The sequence below is a fragment of the Molossus molossus genome, unplaced genomic scaffold (assembly GCF_014108415.1).
Source record: "Molossus molossus isolate mMolMol1 unplaced genomic scaffold, mMolMol1.p scaffold_m16_p_13, whole genome shotgun sequence".
In the NCBI taxonomy this organism is placed as follows: domain Eukaryota; kingdom Metazoa; phylum Chordata; class Mammalia; order Chiroptera; family Molossidae; genus Molossus; species Molossus molossus.
This window is the reverse complement of record NW_023425348.1, coordinates 60,351,966-60,379,545: the sequence shown is the minus strand read 5'-3', so window position 1 is coordinate 60,379,545 and position 27,580 is coordinate 60,351,966. Positions and strand designations below refer to the sequence as shown.

The window sequence follows — 27,580 nt, the reverse complement described above, 5'->3', positions numbered from 1 at the left end:
TGGTTACAAAGTAGGTGTTAGTACAGGTGCTTTGCCAGGGATGGATCTGCAAAGAGCCTTCCAAGGACTGGTACGTTCCTTCCCAAAATATCCCAGGATGTGGCTAAGCACGGCTTTGGGGAAAAACCAACAGTTTTTAAAAAAATATGTTTTTATTTATTCGTTAGAGAGAGAAGAAGGGTGAGAGAGATAGAAACATCAAGGTGAGAAAGCAACAGTGATTGGCTGCCTCCTGCACGCCCCCTACTGAGGATCAAGCCTGCAACCTGGGCATGTGCCCAGATCGCGGATCAAAGCGGGCCCTCTCAGTCCATGGGATGACGTTTAATCCACTGAACCACACTGGCTGGGCGAAGCCAGTAGTTTTTAAAGTCTCTAGTAGCATCTACCTCATGGTGAAGATTAATGAGATAATTCATGTCAAGTGTGTGGTACAGTGCCTGGCACAGATCAGCCCCATGTATGCAGGCTGTTGTTACTGTCACTGCTCTGTAGCAGAGATATTACATACAATGTTTTGGTATTTAATCCCCATAATAGGTAAATATTGTCTAAATTTTACATAAGGAAACTAAGGCTGTGGGCTGTTAACACCCCCGAAATTACAGAGCTGGGATTCAGACCCATACTCTTTCTCTCCTAAGATGCCACTTATTGTGATCTACCAAGAAAGCAACTCTATGGGTGAGTCATATTGACTGCATGCTCTCAGTATTTCATTTTTCTATCTACCCTGGCCCTTCTCTGGGGTCCTATCTTTTTGCTGTTTCTTCTTAAAATCATGCACCTAATGTCCAGGCTTCAGAGCTCTCTGGATTTACCAGTCCCCATTCTCTGCAGCATCTTTTTTTTTTTTTTTTTTTTTTTGATACGTGCCCCTACTGGGAACCGAACCCAGGACTCTCTGGTCCACAGGCCGATGCTCCAACCACTGAGCCAAACCAACTAGGGCTCTCTGTGCATCTTGAAGTGATCATTCATGGTCTTCAATAAGTTCCTGCTCTAGAATAGGAAACTGAAACTATGTGTGCAAAGCATCTGGCTTTACTGGATAAGTACCTAAGAGCTAATGAGTTGTGTATGCAATTTAAAACAGTCTTTGGGGTTTGGGTCAGAAAATGGTGCTTTCCAGAACATTCAAGCCACCCAGAAATATTGGGTAGTGTTTTTTTCAGAGAAGAAAATGCTTATATTTTACTTCCATACCTGACTAGGATTCATTTTCCTTTCAGAAAATAGGACCAGGTCACTCTGTTTTGCTTTTTGTCGTGGCTCTTAGGAAGCTCAAAGCCAGCATGAACGCCGAGAGTCAAACAGCATGTACATAAATTCCCAGGGGTGGCGTGTTTGGATATTCCTCCTTTTCATGGTTTTGAATTTCCATTTCTATTTTACTTGCTATATTATAGGAAGGTTCTTTAGAAAGAGATGAGCTTTGAGTAAGTAAATCATAGTAAGGACTATAAGTGCCTAGAGGTCAAGGACCATGTTGTTTATTGTAGCGTCCCCAGCACAAAGCCCAGTATCTGGCGTATGGTAGGTGATGAAGCAATGTTTATCAGTTAAATGAATGAAAGATATTGATGAATCAGCATTCAAAATTACTTAAAAGGTGATATCTTTGGTACTTCCCTTTGGACTTTTAGCTCACAAGGTCATCAAGGTAGGAACTTGAGAAGATGTTCCTTAGACTTGCGAGGTCTGTCCGTGAGGAACTGTGTGCCCGTGCGAGTAACAGACGCCAGAAGTGATGATGGCTTAAGCCAAAGAGAAGTCAGTGTTCGCTCACTGTTATGGACTGAACTGTGCCTGCCCAAAATTCATAGGCTGCAGCCTGTACCCCCAGTATGACTGTATTTGGAGATAGGGCCTATAAGGAGATAACAAAGGTTAACTGAGGTCATAAGGATGGAGTCCTAATCCAGTAGAAGGTGTCTTTATGGAAGAGGCAATGACACCAGAGATCACTCTCCTTATGTGGGCACAGAGGAAAGGCCATCTGCCAGCCAGGAAGACAGGGCTCTTAGGAACCAGCCCCAATGGCATCTTGATACTGAACTTCTAGCTTCCAGAACTGTGAGAAAATACATTTCTCTTCTTTAAGCCACCAGTCTGTGGCATTCTGTTACGGCAGCTCCAGGAGACTAACACACTTACCTGTGAGAAGTCAAGGCTGGTATAGTAGCTCTGTGGACAGCAAGGTCCCCGATTATTTCTCTCTCTCTAGTTCACTATCCTTCTTAGCCCAGGCTTTCATCTTCAGGGTTTGCTCATGGTCCAAGATGGCTGCTAGGGTTCTAGCTGTCACATCCATAGTCAGGCATGAAGCAGGTGGAAGGGAGAAAGGACAGAAAGAGGCTCTATTTAGGCATGTTCCCTGAAGTGGTATCCAGCAGGACTCACTCACGATTCATTAGCCAGAACCTTGTTACATAGCCACACCCGACTGAGGAAGGCTGGGCCCATGGCTGCCCTGAGTAAAATTGGGGAGAATGGGTCTTAAGTAGATAACCAGTGGTCTGAGCACGTTGAGGAATGAGGAGGCTGGAAGTGAACTTCCCACCTACAAGATCAGTCCCACTTCTCAGAGCCCATGAGCCACCACCAGTAACCCGAGTAAGATGTAAGGGGAGATGCTCTTGTCTGCAGAAGAGTCCAAGCTCACTGCTTGGCTGGGGGTGGGGCATTGTTCAGTCTGCTGTTAGCCGCCTTCCCAGCCTTCTTTTCCCCTGTTCACCTGTACCTTTTCCCCAGCCCTGTTCCCTGAATATGCCTGGACTCACCTGCCTTCCAGTCCCTCTACCTGGAAACTATGTCCTAGGCCCTTTGACACTTTAATATCCTACCCGTCCTTCCAGGCTCACCCAAACTCTTCCTCCCAGAAGCACCTGAGATGATATAGAATGCTCCCTGTCCTGTATTCCTGTGCACTTTGCTTACAGGTATATTGTAATATTTATCACAAGCTGCTTTTGTGTATGTTTGAAGATTTCTGTAATACGAAGTTTTTCATGTGTGCCTGCCTTTCTGCTCAAGGGCAGGGGTGGCACCATCCTGCTGCTGTACTTCCAGGATTTCACAAGTATTTACTGGGCATCTGTTAAGTGTCAAGCATTCAGGTGGACCTGAGGGATATAGCAGTGAACAGAACTGTCACCGTCCCCGACCTCATGATGCCTGCTGACCTGGGGGGAGGGGAGCACCTGACCTCAGGCAATAAATTGATGAATACATAAAACATTGATAAATACATGATTGCAAATTGTGAGAAATACTGTCAAGGAAAAAACAAAACAAAAAAACACTAGGATGCAATGAGAGAGAGAAATGAAGCCATATTTTAGAGAGTGTGATCAGATAGACCTGGATTTAAATCCTTGCTCCCAATACAGAAGCATTCCAAATAAGTTATGTAGACACCCCCACCCCCGCCTCTTAAGGAGCTGGAACTTCCCATCCCCTGAGTGGGGGCTCTGCTTAGTGACTTGCTTCCAAAAAGTAGGGGGTTGGGAGGGGGGCATGGAAGGGAGAACAATTAGATAATGAAGAAACCTGGGGAACTTTACCTTGGCCACGTGATCAAGGTTATATCATCAGTGGTACATTGTGCTAATAGTAATGTATCTTTGATATGAGAAGAGCACTTCACCTCTGTGGTCTTCTTCCCCCAAACCCCTAATTGCACTCTAACCCCAAGTAAAACCCCAAGTAAAAATTGGAGGCATTCTACAAACTCTCTGACCGGTACTCCTCAAAACTGCCACAGCCATCAAAAACAAGGCAAGTTGGAGGAACTGGAGCGGACCAGGGGAGCCTAAGGAGGCGTGACAACCAAGCCAACCAAGCGTACTGCGGTGTCCCGAGGGCATCCTGGAGCAGGGATGGACATTGGGGAAAAGGGAATCTAAGCCGAGTGTGGCCTTTAGTTAGTAGTCATGTGCTACTAGGTTGTGACAGATGTTCCACGTGTTAATGATAGAGAAACTGGGGGAGCAGTATTGGAGAACTGTGCCATCTTTTCAACTTTTCTATAAATCTGTTCTAAAAATTAAAATTAGAAAAAGTTAAGAACCATATTATTTCATTCACATGTGGGATATAAAACTGAAAGCAACAAATGAACAAATAAGAAAAACAAACAAAAAACCTCATAGACACCGGCAACAGTATGGTTGGTGGTTACCCGAGGGACAGGTGGGGTAGTAAAGGGTGAAGGGGGCCAAATATATGGTGAGAGAAGATTTGACTTTGGGTGGTGGGCACACAATGCAATGTACAGTTGAAGCGTTATGGAATTGCACACCTGAAACCTTTATAATCTTTTGTTGTTGTTAATCCTCTCCTGAGGATATTTTTTTATTGATTTTTCTTTTTTTTTTTTACAGAGAGTGGGAGGGAGGGAGGGAGGGAGAGAGAGAGAGAGCGCTCAATGTGAGAGACACACATTGATTGATTGCCTCCTGCATGACCCCGACCAGGGTTCGAACATGCAACCCAGGTATGTGCCCTTGATGAGAATCGAATCCTCAACCCTTTGGACCTCGGGCCGACACTCTAACCGCTGAGCTAAACCAGCCAGGGCGAAACTTTTATAATCTCATTAACTGTTGTCTTCCTAATAAATTTAATTTTTTAAAAAAGTTTATTAAAATAAACCCCTGTTCTCCTGCTCACTGACTGTATGACTCGGCGAGTCACTTCACCTGTATAAGCTGTTCCCCATCTGTTTGCCGGGGTGGCAGTCCTGCCCGGCAGGGTGTGGCCACGTGGACAGCACTGTGGACACGGTTCCCACAGGACCGCTCCGCGTGCAGACTCCGGCCGTCTGCCCTCCGCACCGAGCACTCCCGCGGCCGCGCCAGCAGGCCCTGCCCCCTCTGGAATGCTTCCCAGGCAGGGCTCAGTGCAGGAAACTTCTCCCTAACCTCTCTTGACAGCTTGCTCCGAGGGACCAAGGTTGCATTTTTATTTTTATATATCACCTGATTTTTTTCCCCTTTGAATTTAGTTTTTCTCTTCAGGAATCAGCATATGACTCAAAGTGCCAATTCTAAATTTAGCATTGCCTGTGATACCAGGAATGCAGTTAGTGCTGCCTGGGATACGTATTTGGAAATAATGGTTTTATTTATCCACATTCAGTAATTCTGACTGCCTGCTGGGTTCTTTCAGGAAGAGTTTGTCATCTCCTTTCCTCCTAATGATGAAATGTTGCCTGCTCAGGTCCCAGAGGCCCAGCCTGAGCCAGACGCTGGTGACTTGAGTCTCTGTTTAATTAAACAATATCATCCCGGGGACTGTGCAGTCATGGGTTCTTTCAGGGCTTCCGTTCAGAGGAGGTTTAGAGACAAAGCTCATGGATTCTTTGGATCCTGGAAGCTTTGTCCCCCACCCTTTTTTTTCTGGAGAGTTGCCCCTTCAGTGTGGAATAGATGGGAGGAGGAGGAAGTTCCCCATATGTAGAGCCTTGTGCCCTGTATTTTGGGTGCTGAGGCTATAGAAGTAAATCACACAGGCTGCTGCCCTCTGAGAACAACATACAGTTCATTCATTTCTTCAAAGAAATATTGAACATCTGCCATGTATCTGACAACCACGCTAATCATTAGGGTTATAAAGTGACCCAGTCAGACAGGTTCTGCTCCCCCGAAGCTTACACGTATACATTATCTTGTACGTGTGGTTTGTATGGCCCAGGGAGATAGTGCGTCTTAGTTTCCTAGGGTGGCAGTGATCAAGCACCACAGTCTGAGTGGCTCACAACAGAAATGCATCTCACGGCTCTGGAGGCCCGGAGATCGAAATTGAGGTGTCAGCAGGGTCACGCTCCCTCTGGGACTCCCGGGGAGACTCCTTCCTTGTCTCCTCTGTCTTCTGGTGACCCCAGGTGCTCCTTGGCTTGAGGCTACAAAACCTTGCTCTCTTCCTCCGTGATCACAGTGCTTCCTCCTCAGGGTATCTGTTTCTCCTTGTCTCTTACAAGGACACTGGTGGTCGGATTTAGGGCCCACCTCGATACTCCAGGATGATCTCACGTCATGGTCCTTGACTTAGTCTGCAAAGCTCTGGGGGAGAATGTGTCCTTTGCGTCTTCCAGCTTCTGGGGGCTGCTGGCATCCCGTGACTTGTGGTCACATTGCCTCCTCTTCCCTGTGTGTCAAATGCCCCTCTGCCTCACTCGTTCTCTCTCGCTCTCTCTCTCTTTCTCTCTGTCTCTCTTTTAAATAAGAATTTGTTTGAGCCAAACTGACGACATGCCAGGAAGAAAGGTCTCAAATGCTCTCCCTCTGCCTTTCTCTTACAGTGACGTTTGCGATGGCCCTTGGGGCCTACCCAGATAATCCAGGACAGTCTCCTCATTTCAGCATCCTTAACTGAATCACATCTATAAAGACTCTTTCCAAATAAGGTCGCATTCTCAGGTTCTAGGGGTTCAGACTTGGACATATCTTTCAGTGGGCCGCCGTGCACCCACACACTGAGGTTGTAAGACCTTTGTGTATTCACCCTGTGAGGCAGGTTTCATTATCATTTTCCATATAAGGGCACTAAGGTCAGAAAAATTAAGTGACTTACCCAAGGTCATTCGAAAAGGAAGTAGCAGAATTAGGGCCGGAAACCTGGATGTCTTTGAAGCCCATTCTTTTCCTCCTGTGGCCTCCTGAGCAACCAGAATTTTTGAGGTGTCTCTCCTTTGGTTTAACACACATGGCCATGGGAAGAGCATGCCTCGCCGTACCAGGTATTCTGATCTAGTGGGGGCTTGGCTGGAAGAACTGTGAGGGAAAGGAGGGAAGTGGGGCAGAGGGCTGGTCGCGGAGGGAGGAGGTTGGAGCCCAGGGTCGGGGCAGGGAGACCCACTAAGCAAGAGGAGTAGCACTTACAGGAGAAGCGGGTCATGCTTTGCCATCGTCGCGTTTTGCCAGCACCTCCTCTGGTGCGAGGGCTTGGTGCTTGCCTGCAGCCGGGAGGACTCCGGCCGAAGACGCTGCTACCAGCTGGAGGGCCTGAGAGCATGTAGGAAAGGCTCCCTGGGTTTCTGTCATTTGTTCCTCTGATGTGTCCTGAGCACAGCCATGAGTGAGGCACTGGAAACTCGGGGATGTACACTGTGTGGTCCGTGCCCTGGAGGCAGATAGAAAAGATGGAAGGCCACATCTCCCTCTGCCTCTTCACCGTGTGACCTCGGAGGAGGTACTTGATCTTTCCTAGCTTTGGTTTGGGCTAGCCGGCTCCATCTCTCGGGTGGTCTGTTGCTCTCTGTTTACCCAGGGTGTCAAACATTATCATTTTTCACGTGTGCCTTAACATGTTGGGCAGAGCTGCTGTAGGCGGCCATGCCCTTGAGGCAGCAAGCAAGACAGCGACGCCGTGGACACTGCTGCAAGTTGAGATGACAGGCAGCCGAGCAGAGGCTGCTGCAGACGTCCCCGTCCTTCGGAGCGAGAGGGGAGTTATTAAGGAGTCAGAAACCTCGTGTTGGCAGCCCTGCCGCCTGTAGATGTATTTGGATTGCTGTGATTATTTCCTTCCCAGTGCTCCTCGCATTTAGTAAACTTCCTGCAAAACCCGCCCTGTCTCAGCTGCACTAATGGGAACTGAGGAAAGAGGCTTCATTCATCCTTGGGCTGAAGCTGTTCAGGGGCAGAATGCTCCCTTCTCCGGCAGACACGGGTGGTCAGAGACCCTGGGGCTGGGAAAGGGCAGCCTGCTCAATACCTGCCCCAGAGACCACAGCCCCTTCACTGCTCACTGTTTGACAGAGACCACGATCTTCCCACTTCCCGGCGGAGCCGAATGGAAACCGTCTCCAGCCTGGACTTGCCTTCAGGAAGAAGACCACTCAGACGAACAACACCTTGTGTGCTCCTGACACTGGGCTTAGGTTTAGATGTGATAAGACCCCAAAGTCTTTGTGCAGACCCAAATCCGCCCCCAGGTGCCGATCCCGGGGAGGATGGAGAGCCTGAGAGTGTGTTGGACGAAAGCAGGCCGCGATGCCGGGACGAGCGCACCTGTTCAGACCCCTAATTCTTGTTGGCGGTAAACGCATCCCTGCGGGAGGGAGAGACCAGAGGAATCAGCAACGCTCTGCTCTGGCCAGGAATTCTCGTCCCAGTGTTCTCCAGAGCAGTCCTGCGTCCTCCTGCACTGTGGGGGAATGGATAAAGCTTGGGCTTTGAGGTCTCCCTTACTAAGTGACTTGACTCTTGAAGCCTCGGTTCCTTATCTGTAAACAAACATTAGAATAGCAAAACCTATCTCTCAGGGTCCTTTGGAGGATTGTGTGGGGTAAGTAGGATGAAAACACCCAGCCCTCCGTATATTAGGGTTCTACAAGGAAACAGAACCGATAGGCTCTATCTATCTGTCTGTCTGTCTGTCATGATTGTGGGGTCTGGGAAGGCCACAGTCCTTGCAGCAGGCCAGCAGGCTGGAGACTCAGGTAAGAGTTGGTTGATGGCCGGTGTGGCTCAGTGGTTGAGCGTCAACCCATGCACCAAGAGGTCGCCAGTTCGATTCCTGGTCAGGGCACATGCCCAGGTTGTGGGCCCGATCCCCAGTGGGGGGCATGCAGGAGGTGGTCAATTGATGTTCTTTCTCATCGATGTTTCTATATCTCTCCCTCTCCCTTCCTCTCTCTCTCAAATTAATAAAGAAAAAAAAAATTTTTTTTTAAAGAGTTGGGTTGATGTTTCACTCCTGGACTCAGGCAGGGTGTCTATATTGCAGCCTTGAGGCAGAATTCCTTCTTCTTCAGGAGAGCGCAATCTTTGCCCTAAAGATCTTCTACTGATTGGATAAGGCTCACCAAACATGATTGTAAATGTTGATTACATCTAAAAAATACCTTATGACATCATCTTGACTAGTGTTTGACCAAACAACTGGTCACCTTAAACTAGCCAAGGTGACACAACCCGAAAAGGTCAGGGTTCTTGGCAAAGACATTTTCTTCCCTGTCTCCTGCTCTCCTCCTTTTCCGGGTCACTGCTAAGGTCAGAAGAAGCTCCACTCAGTAACATCTCCACTGTTAGAATTTGAGCAGTGGGGCCTATGGTTCTCCTGTCTCTCTAAGATCTATTTCTGCTGACTTCATACCCCAAGGAATCAGTGTCCCCACTTCCTAAGGCAAGCCTTCGGGTACCCTTAGTGTTTTTCTGTTGAAGTCTGCACTCCAAGCCATACTCGATTTTCCTCTGTGTCCTGTCCAAGTCGTTCCCGATCTGCTTCTCTAATACTCAGGGTTGCACTTCCTATTTTTGTTTCTGAGGTTAGACGAGAAGACCTGAGCTCTGCCAATGCAAGATGTTTTAGCCACCAGGATGCCCTTGCTGGCAGGGTTAATTAGCAGTGACTGAGCGCTGGGAGGAAAGGCTTGGTGGGGGAGTAAGAGTTAACTCCCTGCCTAGAATGTTTCAGGTGGCATTCTGCCTGGAAGTAGAGAGCTGGACACCATTCCATTTTAGAGATTTATACTCTGCAGGTGATCCAAAAGGCTTCTCATTTTAATGGAACATAGAGTTGCTTTTGCCAGAGCTGAAGAATGCCTAGATGGGATCTCCACAGCAGCCTAAGGTTGGGAAAAGAGCTCTGGACCAGGAGTTAGAAGATCCAGACCCTCAGCCGCTACCTTCCCATGTGGTCATGGGTAAGTCACTCATGAGCTTAGGCCCCAACTACGTCTCTCATAAGATCCCGGAAACAGCACTCACCTTACCTTTGCACAGAAACCACCTTCTAGCTTCGAGAGCATCTTCACGATTCATCATCTCTGTTCCTCACACCAACCTCTTGTGGTGGGCAGGACATAGCAATGGGCCTGCGTTGTCACCACTTTGCAGACGAGGTTCAAAGATGCAATGACTTCCCTGAGTTCACACAGATGGGAGGTGATGCAGCTCGAATTGAACCTCGGATCCTTAGTCCAGCTTGTTTGGGGAACCCTTTTGAATATGTGATGTCTGTCAGACTGTAAGCACACACTGGGGTTGGCAGACGGCTAGTGGGGGGTCCAGCAGGAAGGACAGCAGCCTAGGAGAGGGGGTGACACTGCCTTCCTGCTCCTGCTCCCCAGCACCCAAGGCTGCGGAGGGAAATGATAGTCTGAATGGATGTGTAAACCGAAGGAGGGTTGGTCTCTAGCTACTCAAATTAAAATGTTTTCTCACTCTGTTGGTTCAATTCAGAAAATATTTATTGAGGCTTTATCACAGACCAGGTTCTCTACTGGGGGGCAGAATAAGTAAGCAAAAGTAAAATGCAGAGCAGATTGTCTGTCTACTTCTGTAAGCAGAAGTGTAATGAAAAGTTTTATATTTGAAATGTAAACAGAGGGCTTTGGATTTACAGTGGAAGGTGTATGCGATTAAGTTGCCCCAGGGAGAGGAAGGCAAATACAGCTGAGCCCTGAAGGATGAAGCAGGATTTGACCATCAGGAGACAGAGGAGGAAAAGGGCCTCCACCCAGCTCTTCTCGGCCTCCCATCCCATCGGCGATGGCCCCCCCATTGGCGATGGCCAACGCTGCTGTGGTGCAGCAGGAAGCCAGCTGCCTGTTTGCTGAGGGACCCGGCAGCCCCAACCCTGGTCAGATTTGGTGCATTGCCCTGAAGTTTATACTGCAAAGCAAGAGAGAGTCTGCCTGGCAGCTCTCAAAAGAGTAGACAGGAGGAGGGGCCCTGGGCCCTGGGCAGGAGAATGGCAGGTTGGAAGGAGAATGTGACTTCTCTCCTAAGGGGCTAAGAGGCAGGAGCTGTTGCTTTGCATGTGTGATTTTAGGCTGAGTGTGTTGTGTCTTTATTTAAAAACTGGGTTCTCAGTCTCCCGTGCAGTTTTCTGTCCGCTTGTTGCCATGGAGAAGTCGGTTGGGGCTGGAAGCTCCGTCCCTCTCTGTGTCAGCATTTCTAACCTGCCAGCTGCCTGCCCCTTCTCCAGATGGAGGGGCACAGAGTCCCACTTGGGGGGCAGATCCTTTCTCCGCATCTCGATTCCCTTGGGGGAAAGGAGACTCCTTTCTCCGTGCATTGACTCAGCAGCTCTACACTGAGTGTCTTTGTGTGCAGGACATTGTGCTGGGCTCTGTAAGTACAGAGAAGGCTGTGGCTGGGGCACAGGCATCTCCGGCAGGACCCTGCCCGTGTGTTCCGTCACTTCGTCCCTTTCCTGGACCGCTTCTCCATCTCATTCCCACTTCAACATTTCAAGGGCTGAGTTTGTTTCTCCTCCAGCCTTGGTACCTGCTCATTTGGAACCTACATTCCTGGACCTCATTTCCTCTTCCTCCGGCACCCAGCACAGGACGTGGGGCAAAGGAGGGCACTCACCCAGGACGCCTCTGTAATGAAATCCTTTCTCTGGCGGTTCAGGATGTCTGTCTCTTCCTCTGATCTGAGCATACAGGCAGCCTGTGTGGCTGCCTGAGCCCGTGCAGCAAGGAAGGATTTTGGAACCAGATGAATCCATACTTGAGTTTTGGCTCCACCTTTTCTAGCTCTGATCTCAGCAAGTGGCTTCTTCACTGGGAGCCCTTGTCAAACCCAATGATTTTCTTTAAACTTGAATCACCAGCCTGTCAGTAATTGGATTTGACATTTTAAAAAACAATGTAGAAATTGATAGCCATTTGACCCAGAAGGTGCTTGCCTTCTACACCCGGGTGGGACCCAATTGAAATAATTTGCCCTGCAGAGAGCCTTGGGTGGGATCTAGAACCCAGGACTGTCCTGGCAGAGTCCCTGATGTACTGTACGGCCTGATCAAGTCTCTTTCCTTACCCAAGGCCTCAGCTTCTATTGGATTGGGTGATGGTTAAGAGTTCTTTTTGTTTTAAAAATCTGAAGATTTAACTTGAAAAGAAAAATCTTCCCTCAGCTGCTGCTACTACCATCATCAAGGTCCGGTGGCTGACCTCAGCATGACCCCTCTGCCAGCCTCTCCAGGCTGCTCTCCCAGGAAGCTCTGGGCTGGAACATTGGCATTGGACGTGGAAATCTCTTTTGGATGTAAAATCCCTGTGAATGCATCACCTCTGTTCCCACCCCAGTCCAGTGGCTGAGCTTGGCTTGCACCCCAGAACAGTGGAGAATCGCTGGAAGAAGCAATTTTTCTTACCCTTCACCTGTGTCTTGGTTTTCCTCAGGACCTGTTGTTTTCCCAAGCCTTTGGCTACTGAGGATTTTATTCCCTGAGCTACCTGCAACCCAGGGCTCTGTGCGAAGCACAGGATAGAGAAATGCAGAAGGCCTCGGCCCCGGACAGGCTCACCCTTTGGGACATGGACAGCGAAACAAAGCGGAGCTATATGTTCACAGGCGGTTGTCCAGGGAACCTATGGACTTGGGTTCTAGTCACAGCTCCTCTTGTGTCCTGGGCAAGTTCTTCCCTCCTCCAGGCCCCAGTTTCCTCTTACGTAGCGTTGAGAGGGTCGGCCCAGTGGTCTTGAAGTTCCCCTCCTGCTCTGAAGCTTCCATTCTCAGTGCTGCAGCTGAGTGAAGGAGTGATCGATGTAGAGATTTTAGAGCAGCGGATCTCAGCCTGTGGGTCCGCCCAAGTGCAGATACGCCCACGTACAACATGAGGAGCTGTAAAAGGGTCGCGGCATTAGGAAGGTTGAGAACCACTATTTTAGAGGCACGAGGACTGGAGCTGAGCCTTGAAGGCTAGACTGGAATTTGGACTGGCCCAAGAGAAATGGGTGAGGACCTTCCTGGCTGGGGGGAGGAGGTGCCTGAGCACAGGCAGAGACTGGAACACAGGGTGGAGCAGGGTGGGAAGCCCTCCTGACGAGCTGTGTTTGCGTGGCTCCTGAGGAATGAGACCAGGCTCGGGGGAGGCCGCTCTTGCCTCCCCAGGGGTGGGTACAGTGGTATCTGCGGGACAGAAGCAAATGAGGCAGGTTAAAACCAGTGCTCCCTTCCCACCCGGGGGCCCCAGTGGGATGCACATCATGACCGAAAGACTTCCATCAGGAAGACACAAGAGCCAAAGCTAGGAGAGATTGCCCCTCTCCAGGTCTTTTCCTTCTCTTCATGAGTAGGACCAGGGTGAAGTATGAAAGACTATCTTCCTGGGATAGTTGCCCTTCTTTCGTTGTCTGTTCGTCCCCAAACGTTTTCCTGAACTCAAAGTAACAGTGTCCTTGGGATTGGATTCTAGATTCATCTACCAGGCCTGTGAATCAAAGAATCATCTCCTCTAGACCTACATGTGACCTCCATCCTGCCAGTTTTCTACCCAAGGCCGTCCGACTCCTGTCAGCCCTCTGTACCCACAGCTTCGAAGACGCCGAGTCGTCTGGGTCCCGCCCCCTTGCTTTCTCTCCCAGCATCTGTCCTCTGCATCGCACCACCTCCACCTCCGGGATGGCACAGGCTTCGCTCTTTCCCTTCCGCCTGGACTCCGCCTCCGCCTCCAAACAGATCTTCCCAGAGTCCCTCCTCCACCGTCAGTCTCAAGTTTAGAACAGTGCCCGGCGCAGTCTAGGAGCCCCATGGACTTATCATCATGATGACAACACGGCAATGATGGCGATGTTATTGCCCAGACTTCGCTTCTGAAGCACAGCTCCGACTCTGCTACTCCCTTACCCGAAAGCCTTGGTGGCTTCCGGGGGCTGCTGAGTAAAATCCAAAGTCTTTAGTCAGGCATTTTGAGGATTATATTTCCTGAGCCATCTGCAGGGATATGCCCTGTACCTACCATCTCATATTTATTTCCTTCTAATACCTTTTGCACTTCCTCTGCTTCTACCAGACTGAACTACCATCATTCCCTCTACAGTCTCCGTCTCCCGCAGCAAGGCCTCTGTTCGCACTGTTCTTCCTGCTTGGAACGCCCTTCCTCCCCCTTCCATAACTTCTTTCCACTGGGAAGTCTCCTGATCACCTTTATTTCTGGATGTCAGATGCGATGAATGGCTCACTCTGTATCCCGATGTCAGCTACCAAGTAAAACTCAATAAATGTTTTATGAGTGGCTGGAAAGACCAGGTTCAGCCCATTTTCAATTAAGCTAGAGTTTGAATTAGAGAAGCTTAGTCATCAAGGCCTTCCAGCCAGGCCTCGATGTCTATGAATTTCCTTGGAGGGATCGGGAAGTGCCCTGGTGTCTGTGGGCACATATTCACTTGGTCAGCTCCACACGGTCATGTGTGCTGCATGCAAGCGAACTGGCAGGAGAGGGTAGAAACCCAGGGAACCGTACTAGCTATGGACTTACCTCCTGCTGGGTCCAGATGGGGATCCACCATCCAAGGTATAGGGGCCTGTATAATCCTGGGCATTCAAACTCCAAGCAGCCAGACAGCAACTTGGGGTATAGATAAAAGGCTCAGGCCCTTAGGTGATGGGATGACAAGAGAGTCTCGGCAGAGTGTCAGGGTCCTGCCCAGCCATCTGGAAATTGACTCAGGCCTCCAGCCCCTAAGAGTCCCAGTTTAGGGCTCACTAGGCCAGTGGCTTGGGCATTCTCAGTGGGTATCATCAGGGAGGCTGTCAAAGGGATTTGAGCTCCCTTTCTGGTTGGTGCCGACTTGGAAATAGGCATGACCTCAATGTGAACACCCCTTCTTCCGGTCTTCAGTTTCCTTAGGTGGGCAGGACTAGGAGAGGGAGGCAGAGGCTGACACACCTAGCCAGGTCCGGAGGCGAGTCCTGGTTCATGCCGCCTCACCAGGCCCTTGCCTCCGTTTCCAGCTCAGGCCATGATCGTGCCACCCTCCGGCCACCGTTCGGAAAAGCCAGTCTCAGGCTGATACTCACTGCCTATAAATGGCGTGGAATTAGGCTAATCAGTGGCTCTTAATTCCCCAACAAATGCGGGCGCTGTGCTAATTGCCAGGGTCCACGCCGGCAGATCCTTGGTTGGCGGCATCAAACAAGAGAAGTGGTAATTTGGGGGCTGGAGTGGGGGAGGGCTGCTTTGTTGGCTGAGCCATTAAAAACCATATTACCCCTGAGTGAGCCACCGCGCAGAGAGCCAGGCCTGGCCGCCTCATCCGCCAAGGGCTGGGTGAGAGGCCCACAAGTGTGTTTGCAGGAGCTAAACCTCGGCACCATGGAGCAGTTTCTAGTCCATTAATGGATTTTTTTGGTTCATCAAGGAAGATTCCACCAGCAGCCTGGCATGGCACCGCCAGGGCAGCTCATCAGGGATAAAACATCCGAACCTTGGTCTGCCGTTACCATGGCAACGTGGCAATTCCAGACTCTCCAGGCAACCTTACTGGCATCTGCTGCTGTGAAAATTCAGATGGAGAAGGGCCACTGCTCCTTCTCTGTTAGAGACCGAGCAAATTGCACAGACAGGGAACTATGCACCAAGGGCCGGGATCTTGAAGGAAAATGCTGTCCCACTGACATGAGGCTTCTTGATGAAATGGTTTCTAAGTGGCTCTTAAAGCTGCTCTGTCTGACAGTCTATTGGAGGAACTTCAGGGTCAGCACAGACTTCCTGGAGGAACGTAAGAGGAGGTGAGGACGCGGAGGGGGCACAGTATGAATAAAGGCCCATCTGGGCAGTTAGGTGAGTGCGGGGGGCAGGTTTGGTGGGGGAAAAGACACTGGTAGAGGTGGGCAGGTGTCAGCCATGTGTGACAGAAGCCTGACCTTGACCTGACGCCACCCAGATGCTGTCCTGTGCCTTCTCCTGAGGTATGGGGACTGATCCCACACCTCCCCCTTGGCACCCACTTGAGGTCGGCATTTCTTGCTTTCTGTTTTGGCTCACAGGTGTTTGCAACACCTCTTGTACCCACTGGAATCATTGAACGTTTACATTTCGTGGGGAAATGGAGACCCAAGAGGAAGATACTTGCCTAAGGCCACCATTGGTACAGAGGCCATACATGATAGTGGTTAAGGACTTGGGGTCTGGAGACAGACGGACCTTGGTTTCAGTCCTGGTGCCACCGTTTAGTTTTCAGATGAGCCCGAGCCTCAGCTTCTTCACGGGTGAAGTAGGGATTCTGAACATTCCTACCTATTGAGGTGTTGTGGTTGGGAATGAGATACGGAAGTAATACAGGATAGTTACAGATATATAGTAAGTGCTCAAGAAATGTTAGCTATAAAGAGATTGGTAATTCCTCAAAAATGGAGACTATCTTATTCATTCTTGCTTCCCTGTCCTTCTCTTTCCTTGTACACGAGGCACCCAAATAGTACTTTCTCTCAGATTGGTAGAAGGATGTCTGTTAACAGGATGCATGCGTAAATGCTCAGAATAAAGGCCTATCCACGTTGACGGGCTCTACACACCCTTGAACACTTCTAGCTTTGGTGCCATGTGGTCTCCATAGGACTGGAGCCAGGCCAGGCCCAGCCTGTTGTGTGTAGCTCAGCCTGCACAGTAAAGCGACTTGCCCGTTCGGGTCCTGTACCCAGCTGCCTGCGGCCCAGGACTTGTACTACCAGGGCTGTGGGTTTCTTGAACGACAGATGGAGTAGATTCCTTCTGACCCATGGGCACAATGTATGGAATCAATGCTAATTAATACATAGCCTTCTAACATACAGAAGGTTTCTCTTCACTCGCACGTGAGCCTCTCCAAGCATTGGGACTGCCAGGAGTAATAGCCCACGTGTGGTGAAGGCACCGAGACTCAGTACTTGACAGCTGGACCAAAGCACTCGGCAGGAAGAGCTGGAGCAGGCTGGGTGTGGGCCCGTCTTCTGGCTCCAGCTCTGATGGTCTTTCCACTGAAGGAAGGCTCTTTGGTCTGAGTTTTTCCTAAGATACGATCCCAGTGAGGTAAGGAGCACAGGGCTTGGAGCCGAAATGGTGTTGGTCACAGCCCCATCACGCACCAGCTACAGCTATTAGGTGAGCGCCTCTCTTCTGGACGTGCTTCTCCCTGCTCTCCCTGCCCCGGCTTTGTCGTGGGGCTTTGGAAAGCCAGGAATTCCCGTGCAGCCACTGGGAACACAGGCACTGTTGTCAGCAAACGGTGTTTCTGTGAGCGCCCTCGAGCTCAGCGAGGCTGCAGCCCTGCAGGTTCAGACGTGCCGTGGAATGGCAGCCTCTGTCGGAAAGTATTCTGTTGTCCTGAAGCATGGAACATCAGACCTGGAGGAACCTTTGCAGACCAGTAAAGCTGGTGCCTTCAGCTTCTAGGTGCAGAAACGGAGGCCCTGGGAGAGGTGGTCTCCCCCAAGACCACGTGCTGAGTTAGTGCCCCACACTCCCCTGGCTAGGCTGCCCCGGCAGGGTTGGTCCTAGAGCTGGAGGTGTAGTCTGTCCGGTCTTGAGCTCTAAGGTCTGCCTTCCCCAGCTGAGGCTGCAGGTTCCTTCCGAACCGCACGTGCCTTTAACCCGGGCTGCCCTCCACACACAGTTCCTGTGGACCGGCGACCCCTGTGGACGGCCTGCCTTGCTCTTTGACCTGGCTTCCTCTCGAGGGCATAAGTTCCTTCTGGGGCAACTGACACACATTCATTCCTCAAACAAACGTTTATTGAGAACCTTTTATGTACCCAAAACTGTACTAAGTGCTGGGATACAGCAGTTGAACAAAATGAAATTAATCTCGTGGGCCTGTTCGTTTCAGTGGGAAGACGAACAAGTATGTAATGGGTGGGAGTTACATGCTAGGAAGGAAAATAAAGCAGTGTGGGGGGATGGAAGGATGCGCTTGAGTGATCAGGGAAGGCACCCTTGAGAACATGACACTGAACTAAGACCCGATGGAGAGAGAGAGGGAGCCTTGCGGATGCCTGGGGAGGAGTGTTCCAGGCAGAGGGAGCAGCCAGTACCAAGGCCAGAGCCAGAAGCATGACTGGCCAGTGGGAGGAACAGCAGAGAGGTCAGTGTGGCTGGAGGGGAAGATACCGCTGGGTGCAGCACCAGTCACAGAGCAGGCGCTCAGGAGGTTGGATTAGTGACTGGAAACCCTTGGGAGAATTCCTTCTCAGGTGTGTGTCATCAGTGGCTTCTCTGAGCTCCAGGACCCTACTCTCCTCATCTGCATATGGATTCTGCTGGACGCACAGCTGGGTTCCAGAACAACCTTCCTACTCCTACCCCCACGGTTGCTCTAACTCTCAGCCTCCTCTCCGTGCTGTTGATCCCCAGACAGGCATGGGGAGGGAGTGGAGAGGGGCTGTGACCAGGCTCCAGGAGTGGCAGCAGGCAGATGCTCCTGGCCCTGGAGCCACTTCTGTGCCCCTGCCCCTCTGCTGGTGCCCCTCAGAGACTTCTGTGTTCCTCTAAGGTGGTATTTCATGGAGAACACTCAAACTCCAGTGCACGGCCAGGCCAGGGGAGACAGTGTAGCAGCTCGTGGGCTGTGGGCTCAGCACGAGTCAGTGGACTTGGACTTCAGTGCAGCTAAGTGACCTCAGGCTAAACTGACAGAGGCAGCCTCTGGGACAAGGTGCACGTCTGGGTGGGCTCGGTCAGCTCTGAGGACCACACTAACAGAGGGATGATGCCTACCTGGTACCTACTGAAAGGAGGGGGCCCTCACTGGCCACGGGGACAGGCCACCAGGTCATCTAGAGGGAGGATGATGTCACTTGCAGTGAGGAACTACTAGAGGATAGGATTGCTATCTGCCAACACTTAGAGGGAACAATCTCCCAAGGGGCCGTGCTGTGCCCTTGGTGCTCCATCCCCAGGGCCTGACCGCTGCTGGCAGCCCTGGCTCCACGTCAGGCTTACGCGTCACAGCCCAGCCCTGGAACCTCGCGCAGGGAGTGCTGATTTCTGGCCCTCTCTGCCTCTGCTTCGTCATCCGTGGAGTGTGATCCATCTCCTCTTTCCAGGGCTGCTCTGTTCAACGGGATGGCTCATGCATAAGTCCTGGGCACCATCTGAGTCATAGTAGGCCCTCGACAGGGTTAGCTGCCCTTTCTGTCCCTGTCCCAGTACAGCCGAGAAGCCCAGAAAGCCAGCAGTTCTAACAGAGAGCACAGCATTCAGAAAGACTGTGGGGAGGATTTCAGTTGTTTATAAAATAGGCCAACATGTTTCCACCTCGTAAGTTCTCAATCCATCATCCTTGGCTCCCTAGATCTAAGAATAGTCGCCCAGTGGAGCCAGCGAGCCACAGCACGCTCTCCTTGCAGGTGACAGAGAAAACGTATTCCACGGGGGCCCCAGCACCTCCTGCTGGGCGGGGTGGAGTGGGGGGAGGGTGGGAGCACTGGCCTCTGCGTCTCCCAGCTTGGCTACTTCGGAACCTCTCCCAGACTCAGTTTTCCGGTCCATACAGTGTTGATCCAAATGCCTCTCTCACTGGGCTGCTCTAACTGTCAGAACTGCGGAGCCTGCAGTGACAGGAGGTGGAGAACAGTGAAGGTGTGCAGATGGGGACCTCTCGGGGCCTCCGTGTCCTCTCATGAAGAGAACTGAAGAACTTTTGTGCTGTGGGTTCTAAAAGTTCGAGCAGTCCCCGCCTTGCAGCCTCAGATGAGAGCCATGAGGGCAAACCCAGAAACTCAGCACGTTTTTATTTACCATCGGAACCAAGGCCATTCCTCTGTTGGGTCTGCGGGAGCCAGCCTGAGACCCTGGGTGTGTGTGCTCTTTCTCGGCTCTCTGGCCTCCGCGCGCGCTCTCTCTCTCTCTCTCTCTCTCTCACACACACACACACACACACACACAAATTCCAAGGATCAGAAGGACTTTTTTCTCTCACCCCAGACTGCCCACTGTAGGAATGCCCTCGCCAGCTGGGGGCACAGAACTTCCTGGGGCAGGGACTCACCCTACCAATGACTGCCCAAAGGGTAGGGTCCCCATGAACTTAGGTGACTGGACACTCAAATTTGCCAGGCTCCAAGGTCAGCTGAGTCCCCGGTGACATTTACCAGCCTCCGGAATCCAGAGCCTTCCTCTCCATGAGGTGCTCGAGCCTCAGGCCTCCTCTCTCCACAGATGAGCTCTGGGTCTTCGTGAGGTCCTTGATGGGGAGACCAGGAGAACCATTAGCTGCCTGGCTTTCACCCCAGACCTCCCTCCCTCCTCTTCCTACCCCCACCAGATGCGCAGGGGCAGGACCTCCTTCCGCTTGCTCAGCCAGGTTCCTGCTCCTCTCACCAGCTCCAGCCCTGCCTTCCATCACCGATCTTGTCCCCACATCGGTGGGCCGTTTCTCTGTACCTTTTCTGGATTACCCGGGAATCGGGGTTTTTGCTAGAGAGGGCGGTGTATTAACAGAAGCGGTCCTAGAGTCAAGGCGGCCTGGGTTCGAGACCAGCTCTGCTTCTTACTGGCTCGGTTACCATGCACAGTTCTCGCCACCTCTCTGGAAAATGGGACAATGCTAGATTGTGCCTCACAGGCTTGTTTGGGGGATTCAGTGAATTAATAGTTAAAAGTGCTTATCACAGGGCCAGCACATACTAAGTATTCACTGGTTGTATTATCATTTTCGTATGGTTTGGAACTAGTGAAAGAACCTGAAACTTGAGAGTCCTGGATTCTAGTCCTGTCTAGAATGGCCATGTGACCATGGACGAATTATTTTGCCTCTCAGAGCCTGGTTACCTCATCTGTAAAATGGAGATAGTAACACCTCATAGAGTTGTTGTGGGAATTGTATGAACTTGAGAAGCACCATCCCTAGGTTGCAGCCCTCATCCTCATGGTGTGAAATGGCAGCTGAAGCTCCAGCTATCACATCCACATTCCCAGTGACAAGAGGAAGGAAGGGACAGAGGGACATGACATATGTTTTTGAAGGCAGATTACCATGAGGTATTACAGACTGTTCAGTTTGCATTTCTGGCCACACCCAGCTTCAGAAGAGGCTGGGAAGTCTTCACTCTGGTTCAGGGACAATCAGGAAGTTCTACACATGCTCAGATGTCTGCCCCTCCTCGGCAAGGCCCTTCAGCAGAAATACTGCCCTTCCCTATCGTTGGGCTGAGGTCCCAGCACCATAAGGCCCTGTGAGGACCCAGGTTGCCAAGAAGCTCAGGCAGGTGCCACAAGGCCTGAACAGATTTGGGTATTGTGTCTAGCCTGTGCCAGGGACCCTGCCAGTCCCGAGGTTCCGCTGCCTGCAGGGCTTCTAGGCTGATGCAAGTTGGTGGGCCATGAGCTCTGTCACATCCTGGTCAGGCCAAATCTGTTGAGCCCCATGAGCGGGGGACCTGAACCCTAAGAGGCTAGGAAATTCCTCTGGAACTACAGGCTGCAGGGCCAGTAAAGCAGATCTGGGTCAATCAGGTGGGACATCAGTGTCCTCAAGGCCTGGCCAGGCCAAGAGCAGAGAGTCCTCCGTAAAGCCGGGAATTCTGTAACTCAACTGTGTTGAAAACTGGGTGTTTGTATTCCAGTTCACTTAGGGAGAAGCTTCCCGTGGGGCATTCTCCTTCCTCCTCCTCCTACACGAGAACAGCCCACATGGTAACATTGTGCTGAGTCCAGAGGCCCTTCCCGCCTATCTTCACTGTGACCCGGAAAAGGTGGCCCTAAGTGAGGTGGCAGGAGGGCCTAGGCTGAAATGCTGGAGGAGCTCAGAATTTAGAGATGTCCTGCTGAGTCCTTCCGGTAAGGAGGTAGCCAATCTTTCACTTTCTGAGGTTTGTTTCAAGCATGTAGGACCTTCATACTCACTATTCCACCCTAGGCCTTCCATCTGGTGCCCTCTCCCCTCCTCTCTGCCACTTGCCCCGCCCCGTGGTCTGCCTCAGGTGCCTGTGTGTGTCAGGTGCTGTGCTGGGCATGCTCTATACATCAGCTCACACAGCCCTCCTGGCAGCCTGGGAGGTTTGTGGGGACTCAGTACCATTAGTACAGCTGTGCTGATGGGCCGAGGACAGCATAGCACAGCCCACAGTAAATAGTGTTATATACACACCACAGGCCGCCACAGTAGGGCCGCTGGCCAAATCTGACCTGTGGCCTGTTTCGTATGGCCTTTTGAGATTAGACTGATTATTAAAGGGTTATAATAAAGAAGAATATGCAACAGAAACTAAATGAGGCCCTCAGACCTAAAAGATTTACTTTCTGCCTTCATAGACTGATTTTATAGGCCCTGATGTGTACATTCCAAGAGCACAGGTTATGTAGCCACTCTGCCTCGGTTCCAGACCTCAGCTCCCTCATCTATAAAACATGGCCGCCTCATAGGGTTGTTAGAATTAAAAGAGGTAAAGACTATAAAGTACTCAACCTCAAGTGAGCTTCTTTGGGAGTGTTGGGGGAAGATACTTCTGGAGCTCTGCCAGGCCTCTCGACCCAGTGGGCATGAAATCCTGGCCCCAGGCCTCGGCTACCCCGGCCCAGAGCACAGCCCCCTCAGAGTGTGTTTCCTTTGGCAGGAGGAGAGGGACCCGCCAGCTGCCCATTGTGCTGAGTCCTGCTGGTAGGTCAGCTCTGCCTTCCTCCCACCCCCCTTCCTGCTGACTGTCAGCTGGTGCCACTCACCAGGGCTGGGCACACAGCCCACACCAGGTGCCGGGCTAGCTCCGAAGGTACCAAGCCTCTCGCACTCTCCCACCCGCGCCTCAGATCAGCCTGGCGGAAACTCCTGCTTCCCTGCAGGAGCTGCGGCCTGGGGTGCATCCTCTCTGTGGGCATTTCCTCACTCGGGGCCCCACAGGCAGGCATCTGTGTTCCCCGCAACCCGAGGTTTTGGCCAATTACTGCCTTCCCATCAGGGAAAAGGCAGGGGGAAGGGGAATCCTAGGCCTCCCTCTGTTGGAAACGTGGTCTGTAAAACAGTTTCAGTAGATAGTGGATGCAATGTAGAGAGGACACATTTTAAATCACTGAAAAATCAAAAAGGATATTTTCTGATCTAGATAGGCTTTTCATTCTTACAAGCAATAGAAGAAATGATCAAAAAGCAATACATTTTAATACTTAGAATCATAAAACTTATGTTTTATATCAAAGACCCAAAACAAAAATTTTAAGTCAAACTGAGAAAAAATATTTATGCTAGATATAATGGTGAAATAATTAATATTCTTAAAAATATTTAAAACAAGGCCCTTAATCAATGGCAAGAGCAATAGCAAATATTTATATAGTACCATGTGCCAGGCACCATTCTAAGTATTTTATACATACTTAATCCCTGTGAACAACTTCATGATAAAGGTATTATTATTATTCCCATTTAACAGATTAGAGAACTGAGGCACAGAGAGGCTAAGTAACTTGCCCAAGGTTACACAGCTAATACACAGCTAGGATTTGAACCCAGGCCATCTGGCTCTGGGGTCTGAGCACTTACATTTTCCATACTAAAAAGGAAAAAAATATGAGGCAGATAATACACAAAAGAGGAAATACAAATACCCGAGAAACATAAGAATTAATTTTCGATTTGAATGGTAATAAAATATACAAGTTTGAAGAATAAGATACCATTTTTGTTTTCAAATTGGAAAGATTCTTAAACACTTTAATAACTAATAAATGCTGGCAATGCTGGAGTGAAACAGACTTCTCCAGGTTGCTGCAGCTATATCAAGTGGCCTTTCTGAAAAGTATTCTGGCATTTCTCAAACCAGCACTCTGAAATCCTGAAGATGTCCATACCCTCTGACCAGGAGTTCCTATTCTAAGAGTCTGTTTTGAGAAAATAATTAGCAAGAGAGACAAAAATTCATTCATGAAGATGTCCATAAGCATGTTGTATAAAATAATGAAATGTGTGAAAAAACCTACTTATCTGATAACTGGATACAGATTAAGGAAATTATTTAATCTCCACAATGGACAATCAGGCAGCCGTTTTAAATGAATCTGTACAACAAAAGACACCATAAAGCGAAAAGACACACCTCAGACTTTTGGCGGAAGACACCAGGAATGCATTTAACAACAAAGAATTATATAAACAAAAGATATACAAAGAAAATTTACAAATCAGTAAGAAAAAGTTAAACAACCAAAGAGCAAAACAGGTGAAGAATTGATATAGGTAATTCATGGAAGAGGCAATTTAGGGCTAATAAAGTGATGGCATCTCTCTCTAGCAGCCAGGGAAATGCACATAAATTAAATGTACTTACTAGAATTAGCTGAAGTCTGAAGGTAGAGAGGGAAACAAGTTTATATCCATGGCTGATGGGACCAACATGGCTGCAGCCTCTGTGGAGAGCTATTTGGTCACACAAATTAAATGTGATTCCACTACACTCACCTCTAGGGGTTAACCCTGCACAAACACCCATTTGTACAGGAAGACATGTTCAAGGATGTTCATTGCAATGCTGTTTATAATAGCAACAATATTAGTGTTATTGTTGTATTATAATATTGTATATCATATTGTCTGATAAAATAGCAACAATTATTACCATTAAAGAAATGAAAATGGATAAAGAAGGGGAAATGGATAAGCAAAATGTGATTTCTGCCTAATTGGATACTATACACAGTTAAAATAAGTGAGCCAGATCGGAAACTGTCAGCTCAGATAAATTTCAAAAACAATGCTGTGTAAAGAGCAAGTTGTAAAAATGGTGCACATTTGAATGACACTGTAAACAAACTAAAAATATTACATAGCATTTAAGGACATGTATGTAGAGAAATATTAAACAAGCATTATATAACAGATTGATTTTTCTTTTTTAAAGGAAGGGTTGAAGCAAATATGGCAAACTGTTAACTAATGTTCTAAGTCTGGATGGGGATGTTGTCTTTCTGTTAAATTAATTGTTGTGCCTTTCTGCATATTGAGCTATTTTTAAATCTCAAATTATTTTTAATTTACTTTTTGAATAATTTGAAATTTCATGGAGAAATGTTAAGGGGTAAAAACAGGACAATAAATATTTACAAATTAAAGTGAAAGAGATATCTAAAATATTTGTAGTAATAGGCAAAATTCTGCTTTTCTTTACATCCATATTTTCCATGTAGATGTATTACTTTTATTTCCAGAAAGAAATTCTAACAACTACAAAAAAAAAATGGTGTTTAGCCCCTTGGAGAGGGTCCGAAACCCTGGAAGAGGTGGTGGTGGTGGGGGGGCATGGGGAGAGACCTGCACCGCCCTTGGCTTTGATGTTTTCTTGCTGGGTGGCTCTGAGTTCATTCTATCTCTTATCTAGTCAGCAAACCCTTACTGGGCACAACTGTGTAGCAGGCACTGTGCTGGAGACAGCAGTGAACAGAAGAGTTCCCTCCCTCACGGTGGAGCGCGGTGCAGTGAGGAGGAGAGGACACACTGCGGCCACATGGCACCTCTCCGGCCTGCTGGCCGAGCACAGGGCAGTGGCGGAGATCAGTGAGACGGCGGCTGGGGAATCTGGAATCCAGAGGATGAGGAGGAGGTCTGGAGCCCAGTAAAGCAAGGACCTCGATAGAAAGGATGGCCCCGCAGGGCATATGGAAGGAACAGGAAGCAGGCAGGGTTCTGGGATGCAGAGCCGGGTGGAGCTGCGCATCGGGAAGCCAGCAAGATAGCCACAGGCCAAGGAAATGTCTCTAAGGGTGGTGGGAAGTCACCGAAGGGTCCCAGGTAGTGCTATGGTTAGATCTGCAGTCACAGGGACCCTCGATGCTCTGAAGATCTGAGTAGATGCTGAGAGGATGGCGTCAGGTGGGGGTGGGGGTGGCCGTGGAGATGGAGAGGTGCGGAAGGATTTGAGATGATTTTGGAGACAGCATTTTCAGGTCTTAGAGCACATGTTGAGGGAGTGACACTGAGGGGAGGGCCGGGGGAACGCCAGGTTTGGGGCAGGGGCAAGTGTGGGCTGGTGGGAGTGGGAAGCCTGGCGGGGTGGAAGCAGGGACAGTGAGCACGCCACCAGGTGTCCCTGAGCTTTGGTTCCTTCCCGAGTAAACTGGGGTGATGAGGATGCGGGTGCCCCAGGGTGAGTGTTTCAGTCTCTTATCCAAAACCTGAGCCACCTGCAGCAGTCTCCTCTCTGCTTCGCAGATGGGACGTGCCACTCCTGGGGCTGGAACGAGCACGGCATGTGCGGCGATGGCAGCGGAGCCGACGCCTGGGCCCCGAAGCCTGTGCCGGCCCTGCGGTCCTCGGCAGGACTCCTCGTGGGCTGTGGGGCTGGCCACTCCCTGGCCCTCTGCCAGCTGCCAGCCCTCCCTTCCCCAGACGCCAGTGAGGACGCCAAATCTCAGGAAGCCACGGACAGAGAGCAGCTGGAAGGAAAGATAACCGGTACCGTCTACCCGGAGCCAACGTGACAGGTGCCGAACGTGGGGGCTGAGGACAGGGACCCGTTAATAAAGCAGCTTTCCCCACTCAAAGTGTCCTGGAGAATTGCTTTGTCGCTTGTGGGGTTGGCCGAGAAGGGCTCAGGAGGCGCTATGGCCACTGGTGGGAAAGATGGGAGGCTGCCTGCCCGTGTCGGGGGCTCAGGGACCCAGACGTGCTTTCCACTCAGCAGATGAGAGTAGGGGTTGGGTCCTCGCCAAAGGACATGGGAAGCAGCAGGAAAGCTCCAGGTCTCCCTACCTGCTGGGGACAGAAAGCCCAGGCCTGTCCCCGGTGGTTCTGTTCCTGCAGCCTTCGGTTCAGCAAGACTGAGGCGTCCTGGGTCACACTCAGCGCAGCCGCAGGCCCCTTGGGTTTATTCTCAGGGCCCAGAGCAGGTAGCTGTTTGGTTCAAGGGAATGAAGGCACCCTGATCAGGTGGCTGGAGACCTGGCCAAGAGGGAGTCTGGTCTTAGTGACTAGGACCAAGGGAGGAAGGCTCTGGGGGGCCTGGGGGGGCGTGGGGGGTGGAGATGATAAGTGGAGGAAGAGACATGACTTCTGGGAAGACCCAGCAGAGCAGACCCCTGGGACAGACAAAGGAATCTGTAATCTAGAACTCACCGTCCGGAAACTCAGAAGCCTGCTGTCTTCATCTGAGCCAGGCAAGACTCTGGAGCTAGTCTGGGTGACCATAACTGCCAAGCTGTCAAGTTTCAGATGAGGGGCAGGCCACTGCATGGAAAGGGGAGTGTGCAGGGATGGCGACCCTAGCCCCCTTACATCTGCCCCCAGGCCCTGACCTCTGCAGGGAGAGGGCCTCAAATGCGATGGGGACCAGGCCAGACCTAGGCCCCAGGCTTCCCCAGTGGCAGCGAGGGCTCTGGGGCTCCTAGTTCCTTTCTCTCCGCGGTGACTGGCAGCAGGCCTTTGGCCAGAGGTTTCAGAAAGCAGCTTCCCTGGGGCACTACCTGCCTGTGGCCCCAGCCAGCCAGCCAGGTCTGTGCCGTCCCACACTGACGTCCCTCCGTGGCCCAGGAGAGGGTTTGGCTCTGTGAGGGCTAGGCTCCAATGGCTTTAGGAAGTCACAAAACCTCAAAACATCAAAACAGGAGGACCTGTAATGACATCACCTCGTGGCCTCCAAATGCGTTCATTAGAGTCCTAGGAGTCTCCTGAGAACTCGGGCCACCTGGTGGGCTCTGGGTAAAGGAGGCCAAGTGGACAGAGGTCTGGGTCCCCACCTCCACCTGATTCACCGAGGATATTTTTTCCATTGATTTTTTTTTTAGAAAGAGTGGGAGGAAGGGTTAGGGGGTGTGTGGAGAGAAACATCGATGTGAGACTCATCAATTGGTTGACTCCTGCATGTGTCCCAACCAGGGTCAAGGATCAAACCTGTAACCCAGGTCCATGCACTTGACTGGGAATCAAACCGGCAACCCT

The 27,580-nt window shown here is 50.5% G+C and overlaps 1 protein-coding gene across 2 annotated transcripts in view; it reads left to right on the top strand.

The window, feature by feature from the left end:
• Positions 1 to 26,176, top strand: part of SERGEF (secretion regulating guanine nucleotide exchange factor) — a 197,498-nt gene extending 171,322 nt beyond the window's left edge. For both annotated transcript variants that reach the window (XM_036259420.1, XM_036259419.1), the window contains one exon: positions 25,856 to 26,176. In XM_036259420.1, coding sequence (XP_036115313.1) covers positions 25,856 to 26,124 — 269 coding nt within the window. In that variant the 3' untranslated portion in view covers positions 26,125 to 26,176. The remainder of the gene's footprint in view (positions 1 to 25,855) is intronic.
• The last annotated feature ends 1,404 nt before the right edge of the window (positions 26,177 to 27,580 follow it).